Source organism: Carettochelys insculpta, chromosome 17, assembly GCF_033958435.1.
Source record: "Carettochelys insculpta isolate YL-2023 chromosome 17, ASM3395843v1, whole genome shotgun sequence".
NCBI lineage: Eukaryota > Metazoa > Chordata > Testudines > Carettochelyidae > Carettochelys > Carettochelys insculpta.
The window spans coordinates 27,672,000-27,685,208 of NC_134153.1; the positions used below are offsets into that span (position 1 = coordinate 27,672,000).

At 56.8% G+C, this 13,209-nt stretch overlaps 1 protein-coding gene across 1 annotated transcript; it reads right to left on the reverse strand.

The window, feature by feature from the left end:
• Positions 1-9,740: 9,740 nt before the first annotated feature.
• Positions 9,741-12,685, reverse strand: SLC32A1 (solute carrier family 32 member 1). Its single transcript, XM_075012016.1, has 2 exons — positions 12,308-12,685; positions 9,741-10,928 (listed from the first exon to the last, which is right to left on the reverse strand). The coding sequence occupies exons 1-2, from the start codon at positions 12,683-12,685 to the stop codon at positions 9,741-9,743; spliced, it is 1,566 nt and encodes a 521-aa protein (XP_074868117.1).
• Between the last annotated feature and the right edge of the window lie 524 nt (positions 12,686-13,209).

The following is a 13,209-nucleotide window of genomic DNA, read 5'->3' on the forward strand; positions in this document are numbered from 1 at the left end:
AAGGGGAGGTTTTAAAAATCACCTAGGTGATATCAGAACATGAGTCCCGTTGGCTGCATCTACACTACAAAAAGAACTTTGAAGTTGAGAGTCTACACACATCCTACTTGGAAGTTTAAGTTCGAAGCAGGGCAGTACTCCGTTCCCAGGAGTGGAGTAAGGACTTTGAAGTTGGGCTCCCTACTTTGAAGTAAGGGAAAAAGTGTGCAGACTCACTGGTGGCTACTTTGAAGTAGTGCCGAACTTCAAAGTTAACTTCGAAGTTAGCTCCTACTGCAGACTAACCCATTGAGCTTCACTTTGATTCAGGCTCCTAACTGACTTAGCTGTTTTTGAAGACCCCATACTACATTTTTAGCAGATTTTAAAGGAATTGGGAACAAGGGTTGGAGAGCATCTAAGGGCAGGGACTGGCTGGGTTTTAACCCCAGGGGTTTGTGCATCTGGAGTTAACGTCTGACATTTACAGAAATGCTAATTGCAGGGTGATAGTATGTACAGGGTTATTATTGCTTTACTTACCCAAGCAAATGGCTAATAACATTTCATGTAACATGAGACCCACTTGATGTGTGCTCTATTTCAGTGGCAAATGAGCAACAGGTCTGCAAAGCCATGTTTCTTACTGGGTAAAAACAGCCGTCTAGCTCTTGTTGCTCTGGCAGTCCCATGAGCGTCCCCTTCATCCCTGCCTGAGCACACAGGCTGGCCCAGAGGCAGAGGGAAGGGATTCTGAGACTTACCTATTCACACGGAGCTGCTGCAGTAGCACTGAGATGTGCCCTGAGGCGATACTGTCTGCAGGGTGCCATGGGGACACAGAATGCTAAGGGTGCAATGTGGCCCAGCAGGCCACCTCCTAGTCCTGCTTTTCACCCTTAGGCTTCCTCTGCTCTCCCCTGTTCCACCTTATAGTGCCCCAGGGCAGCAGCACACATACTACAGAGCTGCTGTCACTGGCTCCTTAGCAGTACTAACCTCATGCACCCAGGGAACTTGCTAGGGAGGTGGGGTGACCAGACACGCTGATATTAGGGGCTTTGTCTTGTACACGCAACTATTACCCTCCACCCCACTCCATCTTGGTTTTTCACACTTGCTATCTGGTCCCCCCGCCCAGAGGCAGGTACAACCATCTCGCAGCCCCTTTCCTCCAGCATCTTGCTCAAAAAGGAGCTGCGAAACAATGGTGGATTAAGCCCCAAAGCACTACAGGAAAATTCACTGGTGCACACTTTGTCAAATGGCGTGCTTAGCAGGCCAGCGGTCTGCAGTCAGCACAGCATGTGAGCCCATGCTCGTGCAAAGAGCATAATGAGCAAGTTTGTGTGTGTGTGTGTGTGTGTGACAGCATGAGAAGGGAGGGTGTTGGGGGGTGACTGCCTTACTCCTGGAGAGGAAAGGGTTAAAACTCCACCCTGGGAGAGGGCTGAGGAGTCAGCAGCTGAGGCAATCAGGGCTGCAGCTAATTAGAGCCCAGCTGAGGCTATAAAAACCAGGGCTCCATGACCAGGAGAGAGAAGATTCTTGCTCTAGCAGTAGAGCAGGAGGGTCCTGGCTGCTAGGGGAGCCACAGGGGTGACCGACCACAGAGAAGTGGTGGGGGAGTTCTGGCCAGGCAAGCTCCCAGGCTGCAGGGCTCACAACTCTCCCTCCCACACAGCCTGGTCCTTGTACAGCCAGGGACCCTGTCAGTGAGGTGTTCTTCTTCCTTCTCACTTCTGTGGGCCCCTCAACTGATTTGTCTCTGGGTTAGTGTCCCAAACTTGAAAAACTTCCCCCACCCCTGTGCTAGATGCTGATTGGTAGCGGGCCACTGAGGCAAGGTGGTTATCTGGGCTTGGGGTCCCCTGGGAGGGGAGGAACCCCAGAGTGGGGGCACTGCAACAGGGCAGTAGCCTGAGGGAAAGTCCCCATGGTCTGGAGGGATGTGGGTGCAGACATAAGTGGAGAACAGGCAGGTAATGGTGGGTGAAACATGGGACAGAATAAGGTGCTCTGGAGTCTGCAAAAGCTAATTCCTGTGTGATGAGCTGGAGACACCATGGCACTGAGTCATGCCCAGTTACTGGGGGTTGTTTGTATCCATCTGGGGGAGGGCTTTGGGAAGTGGTTATAGGAGCAGCTCTTGCACTATTTGTGAGGAGAAATCAAACTGACATGGAAGTAAACATTTCATAAAACACTAACAGCAAATTGTTAAAAAATAAAAAGAAGTGTGAGCAATTAAGTCAATGTAGCTGATTGGTGCTCTCACCAAGGCAGCGCTGCAGTTCAGGAACCCTGGTACCTGGGCAAAACTCAGGTCTGTAATTGTTCGTGGGTCCCACCAGCAGTGTTCCCTCTAAGTCGGGTACCTGGGCTCCCACCCAGGAGAGATTCATGTGCCTCTCAGTAAATTAGCAGAGTACTCGCAGCCACCCACAGTGGGCAGCATGTGTTTCTATTAGTGGTGCATGTACCCACTGGCCTTGGTGAATGCACATAAATTTATTCCACCCAGGGATGGAAAAAATTAGAGGGGACACTGCCAGCCACTGACAGTTATGTTGCAAGCTGCTGTGCAAATGCAACTCTGTCATCTTCTCCGTGTAGTTTAACACAGCTCTGAGCCCTGTCTGCACTGTAATTCCCACAGTTGCTACCATTGGGGAGCTGGTGCTGGAGCAGATTATGACTATTTATTTGTATTATGATTGTGCATAAGAGCCAGCTGAGACCAGGAACCCATTGTGCTAGGTGCTGTACACAGACAACATAATCAGGCCTGACTGTTTTCTCGTGTAGCTAAAGCCCTTTATAATAAATGCAGTTTAAAATATTGCAATAACTTCCTCAGAAGCAAGTGGAGCTGTTGAAGGAACACAGGGATGAGGGATGTAGATTATAAATTATGCTAAAGTCTAATTTTTCAGTCCAATTTTTATCATGCCCAACTCATATATGTTAGGAGTTTGTATTTCATTTTGATCATTGAGTTTCATGCCCAACTCAAAACCCAACAACATGCACATCTTGAACAAATCAAAACTGGGTGCTTTTGTTCTTTCACTAGCATCAGTGTATCATGGAAATGTCCCTCCTCCAGCTGGCTGGATGTTGCCTGAGTGTATTTAAAGCCCAAGTCACAAGGACTGTTGGCACAGCACATACAATCGTACTCATTTTAGCCGCTAGACTGACAGGTCTAGAGGACACAGTCTGACTGGAGAGAGCATTTGCTTGGCATTGCAGCTTGCCTATCCAGGTTACCTCGTGAGCAATGCACTGAGCATAGATCAGCCAGGAGCATGCACAGGCAGCTGGAAAGAAACAAGGGGGCAAGACATTTGACCAGCACTGACTGCGTGACAAAACTCATTTTGGTCTTCCTGAATAGCCTGTGACTTTACCCTGGTTGAAAAGCCTCAGTGGCCCAATTCATAGTTACTGTACAGCCTAAGCCTCGCAAAGAGGTCAGCATTCAGATGTAAGCTCTCAGCACAAGGCCCTCTCTGGCAGGTCTGTCCTACCTCCACTGATACCTCCCCTCTTATCCCCACAGAGGGGTGTTGCAGGCTGCAATGGAAGAAGAAGGCTGATACACCAGGAGCAGCAGGAGGCATGAGCGGGGTGACCTTGCCCTAGCAATTCTACTGGCCAGTGCAACCAGGGGTGTGGGGGGGCGGTGTGACAAACAGAGCATCCTCAGGGCTTCTCTAGTCTGTACTAGGGACTCCTGGCTCCTGGTAAGCCCCTGAAAAGTGAAAGATGAGCTTTTGCCAGCATTAGTGCTTGGAAGTATGTAGGTCCCCACACTGCTAAAGGGAATCTCTGACAGCATCACCTGGGTTTGCTTCTTTAATGTTGTGGGTGCATTGGCCCATCACTCCTTCCTGGGGCACCTCCACTGGTAACCACGGGAATGTCAACAGGGCAAAGGGAGCACGTCCTCTACTCTGAGCAAGGCTGTGAGCAGAGGAAGCACCAGAGGTGAACTTCATCTGGTCTCGGTTTGGTCCAGTTACTCTACCCCTTTGGGCCAAGCCTCAGAGCAGGAGAGCTGGTGCTCAGCTGGGTTTGCCTTTGCCGCTGTCTCCCTGCCCCAGTCGTGAACAGCACAGCATGCTGCCTCCGTAAAAACCTGCTTCAAAACGTGTACACAAAGAGAAATCATTCCCAAACTGTGCCTTATGCTAGCCGTTGAGAATGTTGTTTAATGATCTCTATTCTGCAGCCCACACAGCCCAACGAGCCTTCAGCTCCTGAAAACCACAAAGCCAACAGAAAAAAAAACAGGGAGCATGAAACACGCACTCCACCCACAGAAACATTCCCTTCCCTGCATGTGCATGCTGCAGAACAGGCAGGGAGGGCTGGAGCTGCCTTTACTGGGAGGCAGCTGTTTCCAGTGCATCCCTCAGGCTCCTGTGACCTGGAAGGAAGAATTCAGGAGAAAGGACACTTGCAATAACAGACACACACAGCAATCGTCTCAGCTCTTACTCCAAGACCTCATGGGTTCCCCACTGCCTGTGTGTCTCTCGCTCCCTCTCCACTACAGCAGATGAAATACAGGGTATGTCTCTGGCTGCATCTCCTCTTTGCAACTGGACACAGATCACTCCCATTCCAGCATAGTGTATGGAGCTTCCCCCCCCCCCCAATGCAACACACACCAAAAAAGAGAGCAAAAAGGCTTCTAGTTCAGCAAAAGAACCACATAAATAACAGAAGAAATTTTAAAAAATGTGAACTGCTGTGCAATAAAATATCCAGTTGTTAGAAGAACTCCAGTTTCAGAGCCACCCCCATCTTACCTCTTCCTGCAGCACCACCCAGCAGCAGCAGCAGCACAGACAACGGGTCCAGAGTCACTTGTGCAGCAACTTTAGGAAGAATGTTGGCATTCTTCATGATGTGAGCATGATGACATATCCAGGACATGGTCCCTTGCCCTGTACTATGCATGCACGGCCAGGACAGAACCCCATGGTTCATTGGAACAAATCCAGCATGTAAATGGGAGGCATAATGGACATAACAAACCAGCAATAACATGCATCTGCTCCCAGGAAAGTCCAAAGAGCTGTGCAGGAAGCATGGGAGGGAAGCAGCAGTCAATAGGCTCTGTATGAGCATGCACTGCTCTGTTATCTCCAGAGCAGGAGGGCTGGTGTGAAGGCGCTGCATGACAGCAAGTTGTATTGACACACTCCCTCTGGGTTGCAGTGCCATGGGGTAGTGTAGACAAGGTGATGGTTTAGGCTGCCCAATATAATTTAAAACAATCCCCCAATCAAATACTGCCTAATCCATTCAGGGTTAGGGCAGGTAAACACACAAGGAAAGTCCAGTGCACAAGGGCCTGCTCTTCCAGGATCACGTTTAAATTAACAATATACCTGCAGAGAGGGAATTGGCATGGTTAATGGTTAAAGGGTTGTGTCATTTTAAGTGATGGTGACTTCCAGCCTCCTTTGCAAATAAACAACTGATGGTGCAGTTTTGATTGTAACTGGGTGGGATTGTCACTGTGTTCATCAGATGTCTTTCTAGTATGTCTCTTTTATTATGGATTTACCAGTTAGGTGCTGATGGTAGCATGGGTTTGGCTGGCTTTTGTATTGTGTCTGGCCATTTTCTCACAAGCATCCTACCACTGGCATTCAGACATTTCCAGGTGTTAGTGTGACAGAAGTAAGACAGTCACAGACAATCCTTGCAGAGCGAGAGAAACAAATGGACCCTCCCACATGCTCTGCACATGGGCAGCCAGCCATATCTGCAGTCAGATTCAAAAACAGCAGTAGGTGTGTGTAAACACATACACCAGAGGACACACATACATACAAACACAGAGCTCAGAGGCTGGGTCAGACCAATGCTCCATCTTGCTCAATACCTTGTCTGTACCAGTGACCCATATCAGAACTTCAGGAGAGTACAGAAAAGGGACATTTTAACCACTCCTGTGCATTGAGCTGAAGCTCTGGTAGAAGATCCATGATAACGCCAAGATCTGTTTCTTGGGTAATTTCCACCACATCTTTGTATATGCTTAGTTGGGACGATTCTTCTCCCTGTGCATTACTTCCCTCATCAGTACTGCACTTCATCCCTTGTTTTGTTGCCCCGTCACCTCATTTTGTGAGATCCCTCCAAAATGCTTCCCAGTCTGCTTCAGAGGCAGCTAGCACTGATAATTTTGTACCATCTGCAAACTTTGGCGCCTCATTGTTCACCCCGGTTTCAAGATCGGTAATGAAATATATTCAACAGCACAAGTCCCAGTACAGACCCAGAGGGCCTCCACTGGGCCTCTTCTCTCCATTGTGAACTCTGCCCGTTTATTCCTACCCTTTCTTTCCTGTCTTCCAGTTACTGATCCGTGGGAGGACCCTCCATCTTATCCCATGGCCACTTCGTTTCTTTCAAAGGCTTAGGGGGCACAAAGGCTCTCTGAAAATCTAAGGGCTCTCTACACACCGGCTCCCGCTTACCACACGCCTTTCCACCGCCTCCAGGGATGGTAACAGCCATTGCGATTTCCCTTTACAGCGGCTGTTACCGCCTCCCCCAGCACATTGTGGTCGTGCGTGCGCCTGCAAATTCTGTTCTGAGGGTTCTACCGGAGGAAGAGGGAGGGGCACAAACACAAACACAAACACAAACACCCAGGGGGAGGGGAGACCTGCAGGCATGGGACAGTGTTCCCTGTCAGCTGAGCTTGGGCTGCACCCAGGAGAGATTCACGTGCTGCGCAGCTGGTTAGCAGAGGCCTAGAGGCACCCACAGCTTGTGCTTCCGGCGGTGGTGCGCACCACACGTACCTAGGTGCAGGGAACAAAATGTGTTCCGCCCTTGGATGGAAGAAATGAGGGAGAACGCTGCCCCAGACCGGAACGTTTCCTCCCTCTGAACAGACCCCAAATTCCCTTCCCTTCTCTTGCTTATTTTGCAAAGCAGACCCAGTTCCAGGCCGTCACCCTCGGGGCTGATCTCCTGCCGGGACCTACCAACCGGGGGTAGACTGAGCTGCTGAGCTCCCCTCCCTCCTGCGGTCTGTTGTCTCCCGGAGAGGCTCGAGAGACGTCACCTCACGCTCCCTGGGACTCTGTGGCCAGCCGGGGGGGCGCGTCTCTCCCGCACGCGCTCCCGCTTACCGCATTGCAGAGCGGGCGGGCCCGGATTTACTTTTGCGAGGGGCCTGCAAACAGCAGCAAACCCGGCCTCGGGCGGCCAGCTGCAGCCCCCCAGCGCGCACCGCCTTTCCGAGCTCAGCTCCTCTCCTTCCCCTGCGGCTGGCGAAGAGCCGTCGGGGAACGGGAACCAGGGGTCTGCCGGGACCGAGTCCTTGAGCCCCAGCACGCCTGTATTAAAAGGCTCCCCCAGCCGAGGCTGCCCTGCCGGGGCGCTGGTGACGGTGGTTTGGGTCCCTTGCACCGTCTCCCTGACATCTCCGGACCTGCAGCGGAGGGTTGGATTGTCTTAAGGACACGAATCCCTGCGCGGTGCCTGAGTCTGGGGCCGCTGCTCGCGGGTTCGTTTGCGTTCACCCCGCCGCGTGCCTGGAGCCTTTCTTTCGTTCTGCGTTTGCTCGCCCCCTTCGCTAGCACAGCCCGGCCGAGCGGGCCCGCGCGCGGCTCGGCTCCGTCCGCTGCTTGTGCAATCAGCGGGCCGGGGGCGCAAGATGCTTCCCCAGATTAGGAGCAGGAGAGCTGCCCGGCTGCCAGCCCGGGCGGCCGGCGGCTGGAGAGAGCCCGGCAGGGTGGTTACTAGTTCTAAGGGGCTCTTGCTCCGCCTGTGCCTGATAACCAGGGGAGGGCTAACGTGGCCCCCCGCAGCACAGCAGAGCGCGGTGTACAGGCCCGGGTCTTGCTACCCTCGGGTGGGGCTTCGCTTCTGTTTCGCGTTGCGCCGGGTGCTTGCACGGGAGGGGGAAGAGAGAAGGGTCACCCCGCCCCAGCCGGCTCCCGGGAGGCGCTGGGGGGAGCAGGCACGAGCCCGCAGCACTGAGGGCATTCAGTACCCTCCTGGGGGCGTCCCGTGGGTGCCGCCTGCCGGGCGGTGGAAAGGACAGCAAGGGGGCCGGCGAGCAGCCAGCCTGGGTCCTGCAGAGCCGGCGCGAGGCAATGCCACGCCCGCAGCGTGGGCACAGGCAGGGTCCAGCCCTGGGAGAGCAGCAAGAACCGGGGGGGAGTGGCGCTTCCGCGGGAGCCACACGCACCCCCTGGCTGCTGAGGCTGCAGCGGGACCCCTGCGGCGAGCTGGGGAGGGGGTTAGTGGACCGCCCCGGCGGTAGCAGGGCACGTGGCCAGCGCGCTCTAAGCGGTGCTCCAAGCTTTCCTGCCCCGCTCCCCGCCCCCCCGGCCCGAGCTGCCGCAGCCCCTGGGGCCGAGCGCCCGCTGCGATAAGGGCCCTGTACGGACACCCGCGGGCGTTTGCTGTGGGCGCCACCCGCACTGCGCGCTTCCTAGAGCCCCGCAGCGGGAGGGGGCCTCGGAGGTCACCCCGCTTAGCGACCTGGCTCGCCGGCCCTGAAGTACTGGAGTGACTGAGACTCTGCACCCGCCCCAGGCAACCCCATTCCACTGCGTCACCACCCGGCCAGGAGGGTCTTCCGCGGGGCCCGCCTCCACCTCCCGTTGCTCCCGGTTCCATCAGAGACCCGGGAGAACACCTGCCCCGCCGCCTTGTCGCACCCTCGGAGGGGCTTGTCATGGCCCCTCTCACCGCCTCTTCTCCTGGGCTCTTCATCGCCCCGCAGAGACCGGGCTCGCTAGACCCTCGGCCACCTCCCCCCAACAGAACGTGCGAGCCACAGCGGGGAGGTTTCCTCTTTATTGTGCCATACAGGAATGTGCCACGTTATATGTTAAAGATAAATCTTCTGAGATACATTTGTTTCATCTTATTTACCACAATGACACCACACGCACATTGGCAACAGCGCCGCGGATCTGGTGGGTTGCACGGGATGAGCTCTGTCCGGTCTGGGGACCCGGAACGCTTTCCAGGCCCCCCAGTTTTGCGGTCAAATGCAGCTGTCGTGGTTGCTGAAAACAGGCATGAGAGCTGGGCTCCAGCCGGTGAGCGCGGCTGGAGCGAAAGGCCTGGATCAGAGGGGGTGAGTGGAGGCGTCTTAGGGTGGAAGAATTCTGGATATTCATTTAATTACTGCAATGTAAACAGGACCCCCGGGGAATCGGTGGTGGCCAGTTGTTACCACCTGAACCGATTGAGCGGTCCCACAGCGTGGGGCTTGTGTGCGCTGCTGTGGCCAGCTCTCCCTAGGGCAGAAAGAGCGGGGCCTCGCGAGCTGCTCCTGACCCGACACCAACCACCCCCGGCCATCAGGCTGACAACTGTGTTTCAGCTCTCCCCGCGCTGACCTGCGTAACGTTTTCACCACTATTCCCTTGAAAACCGCAACGGTTTCCAACCCGCGCATTTTCCAGCCCTACCAGGTGGATTAGAAACAAAGCTCAGAGTGCTGGGGCGGGGGGGGGCGGTATTTTCCTTCCACTCATTTCTAAATAAGAGAAAAATGTTGAACTCTTAGCTTAGTAAAACGACGCCGGGCAAAGACTTGGGCATTTAACGTTTTGGTTTGGGGTTTTTTTCCGATTCTGTGTCGTACTTTTCTTGGGTGCAAGCGACTAAAACGATGGATGTTGTCTTCAGAGGATGCATCATTATTTGGCTGGGCGGATGTTGAGAGGGGTTCGCTTGGAACTGGGGCCCCCTCGGGGCATTCTTTAGTCTTCTGCGTTGGTTCTGTAAGCTTCGATGAGACCTTCTAAGGAATGGATGAACCCGGACACGCTGCATATCCCACCTATAACGAAAATGGCGACATCGAAGAAAACATGGTGCCACAAGAGTTTCCTCCACAAGAGCTTGAGGTGGAAGAGGCTCGGGAGCAGGAAACAGAGACCCGCACCTGTGAGGCTCCCTGTAAGCCCCATCAGGAGGGCAAAATGAGGGACGTAGATAGCCATTAACAAGGTGAAAACTACCAGGGCGCACCTGAGGGTGAGTCCCCAGGACTTCAGTCTCCCATCGCCCCCATAACAGTTAGGAAAGAATGCCCTGTTTCCGTCTTGGAAAAGGGACCTCTCCAGGACTTCCACGGCTGCAAAAAAGGGCAAGGGGTAGGAAAGCAAAGCTTTGGCCACCAGGAAAATGTTGACTACTGCCCTAATGGTAGACGGCAAGTTGTCTGTGATGACTTCCTTCGTCTCATCAGCCCAGGTCAGATAGGCTACCAAGGCAAAGAGTCCCTTGAGGATGCAAGCTGCGATGTGAGTCCAGTTCATCATGCAGTGAAACTCCTTGGGGTGCTGCATGTTCCCCTCTAAGGAGGGCAGAAAGATCTGAGAGGTGTAGCTGAAGACGATGATGCCAATGGAGATGGGAAACTTCTTCACGTCAATGTAAAACTTGACTTTGTCCCACGCCCAGTCCCGGGCTCTGGACAGACAGTAGGCAATCACCAAAATGTTGATCACAAAGTGGGCCAAGGTGCAGAGCAAGCTGAACTTGGAGACCGCCTTGAGGTTCTTCAGGAAAGCACAAGGCAGGAGCACCGCTGTGGCGATGATGGACCAAGACTTCTGGGAGACAGGCAAGTTGGGGAAGCTGTTGTACATCAGGTTCCCACTGACCACCACATAGAGAATACAGGTCATGACCAGCTCGATGATCTGAGCCACATTCACAATCCTCCCTCCAAGCCTGGGGAACCGGGGAGCACAACAAGCGTTAGCAATGTCCACGTAGGAGTCTCTCACCCTGACTATGTCCCCATCTTCGTTCTCTTCGTAGAGACAGGCAATGAGGATTTTCCCAGTGTAGCAGCAAACCACGGCCGCGAAAATGATTAAAAAGAGTCCCAGATATCCGCCATGAAGGATAGCATAGGGCAGGCCAAGCACAAACATCCCCTAGAGAGAGACAAAATGGATACTGCGTTGCTCATGTTAGCAGGAGACCACACAGCAGCAAAAATTCTCGCACGATCGCAGCCCGGCAGCAAACGGCCGGCTTCTTGCGCTCAGGGAGGAGAGAGACATTGGAAAGGAAACGGGCCAGGCTGTCTAGAACTCGCCGGGAGGGAGATTTCCTGGCTGCTGAGCCGAGAGCGAGTGTCTCCCTGCAGCACAAAGCCCCGCTCGTTCCGCAGCCCCGGGAACTCCGCGCGCCCGGCTAGGGGCGGAGGGGAGAGCTGGTCACCTTCGGGGCCGGGCGAGGACGAGTCCCCGGGATCACTCGCGTTACCATTTGATTGCGGCCCTTTTCCCTCCCGCTCTATTCACTTCCCGGCCTGAACGTCTCCCCCGCGGGCCCGTCAGACCGCGGGAGGCTGCAGTGCCCAGGGCGCGGGTCCCAGACCCCATCGGAACGAGGTGCGAGGGTTTGGACCCCCCCGGGCCGCGGGGCCGCCTCCAGCGCACGGCCGCCCTGCGGGGGCGACTCCTGCGAGCTGCTTGGGGGATCTGGGGCACGGTGAGCCCTGGGGGCGACACCGTTGGGAGTCTCTGCCCGGCCCTGCAGCCCTGCACGGGAACACGCCGGAGGAACAGAATCCCTGCGGCGCTGGGGGGCCGCTCCCAGGCCAGGGACCCCCCCCCCGCTGCTGAGCCTGGGCCCGGGGGAGGGGATCTGCGGATGTGAGCGGCACAAGGGAACGGGCAGCTGCCCCCTGAGGAGTCTGGCAGGGCGGGGCGGGGCGGGGCGGGGCGGGGTAAATCCCTTCCACCCCCAAGGGGAACCAGTCCGGCGCCTCCCCTCGCGTTCCCGGAGACGCGGCTCCCGGGGCCCGCAGTTCCCGGGGAGAAGGCGCTGAAAGGGGCCCGGCCGCGTTGCTGTGCGCGCTCGGCGCTGCTGGGGCCAGTGGGGTTCGCGCCCCGGGGCTGCTCCGCTGCTTCCTCGTTGGAGAGGCGGGAGCCGGCCAAGCCCCGTTCCCCGGCGGACCCTGCTCCTGCTCCTGCTCCGCGCGTGGGGAGGGGCCAGCCGCGTTCTTCCCTTTCAGTAACACCCCCCGGCCCGGCTGCGCGGACTGTGCCCAGCCCCCGCCAGCCCCGGCCCCGCTTGTGTGACAAGCACGAGCCGGCACTGCTGGGAGGGCCGAGTGTGCAAGCCCCACAGCGCGCGCTCACGCGCACTCGCACTCACACTCGCGCGCACTCACACTCACACACGCCCGCGCGTGTGCCTGTCATCTCCAGCTGGGGCCCCAGGCTCTGCGCCAGGCTGAAGGCAACGTGAGTCCCCCTCCCCGCGTGTGACGCCCCCGAGCCGCCAGCCGCCCTCTGCCCCTTACCTGGATGGCGTTGGTGACGTTCCAGCCCGCTTCCCAGGCGGTGATCTTGGGCTTGCCTTGGCCGGCCAGCTCCGAGCACACGCCCGCGTCCTTGGAGGCCGACGGGGGCAGGGGCCCGGTGCCGTCCCTTTGGTAGTGGATATCCCCCTCCAGGGGCGGCTCCGCTCCCTCCTCGCTGGCGTCCGACTTCAGGATGTCCATCTGCAGTCCCTGCCGGTGCTCCAGGTCCAGGTCGTCGCAGTGCGCGAAGCCCAGCGCCTCCTCGTCCGTGGCCGCCTGGAAGCCCATCCTGGCGAACATGCCGCTGACCTTGGCCTGGGACTTGTTGGACACCGAGGTGGCCACGTTGGAGATCTTGCTCCGGATGAGAGTTGCCATCTTGGCGCGCGCCGAGCTGCCGGGGAGCCTCGGCTCTGCTGCTGCGGGGCCGGCCGAGCCCCTAGCTCCACCGCCTACCGCAACTGCACCGGCTCCCCTGGAGCATGACCCCGCTGGGCGCGAGCGCCTGGGCACGTCCGGCTCGGTCCCTCGCCCTCCCTCCTGCGCATGTAGGCTGGGGAGCGCAGGGCGGCGGGCGGCGTGGGGCCCCGCTCGGGCTCTGGAAGATCCCTGCCCCTGGCCCCTCTCGGAGCGGCGGCGCGGACGTCTCCCGTCAGTGCAATGTGGAGGCGCCTACGGGGAGAGAGGCAGGGGACGCGCCAGGATCACCAGACTGCTCCAGCCCCGTGCGCCCACTGCTGCATTTCTGGGGGAGGGACCACCGGCCTCATCAGAGCCCCCCCCCCTCCCCGCCCACGCCTTCCCGGCTCTGCCAGCCCCGCTGCGGCCGGGCGGGGGGGGGAACAGGGGCCAGCCCCCCACCCTGGTTACAAATCCAGCTGCATCCGCCCAGCCCTGCCCGG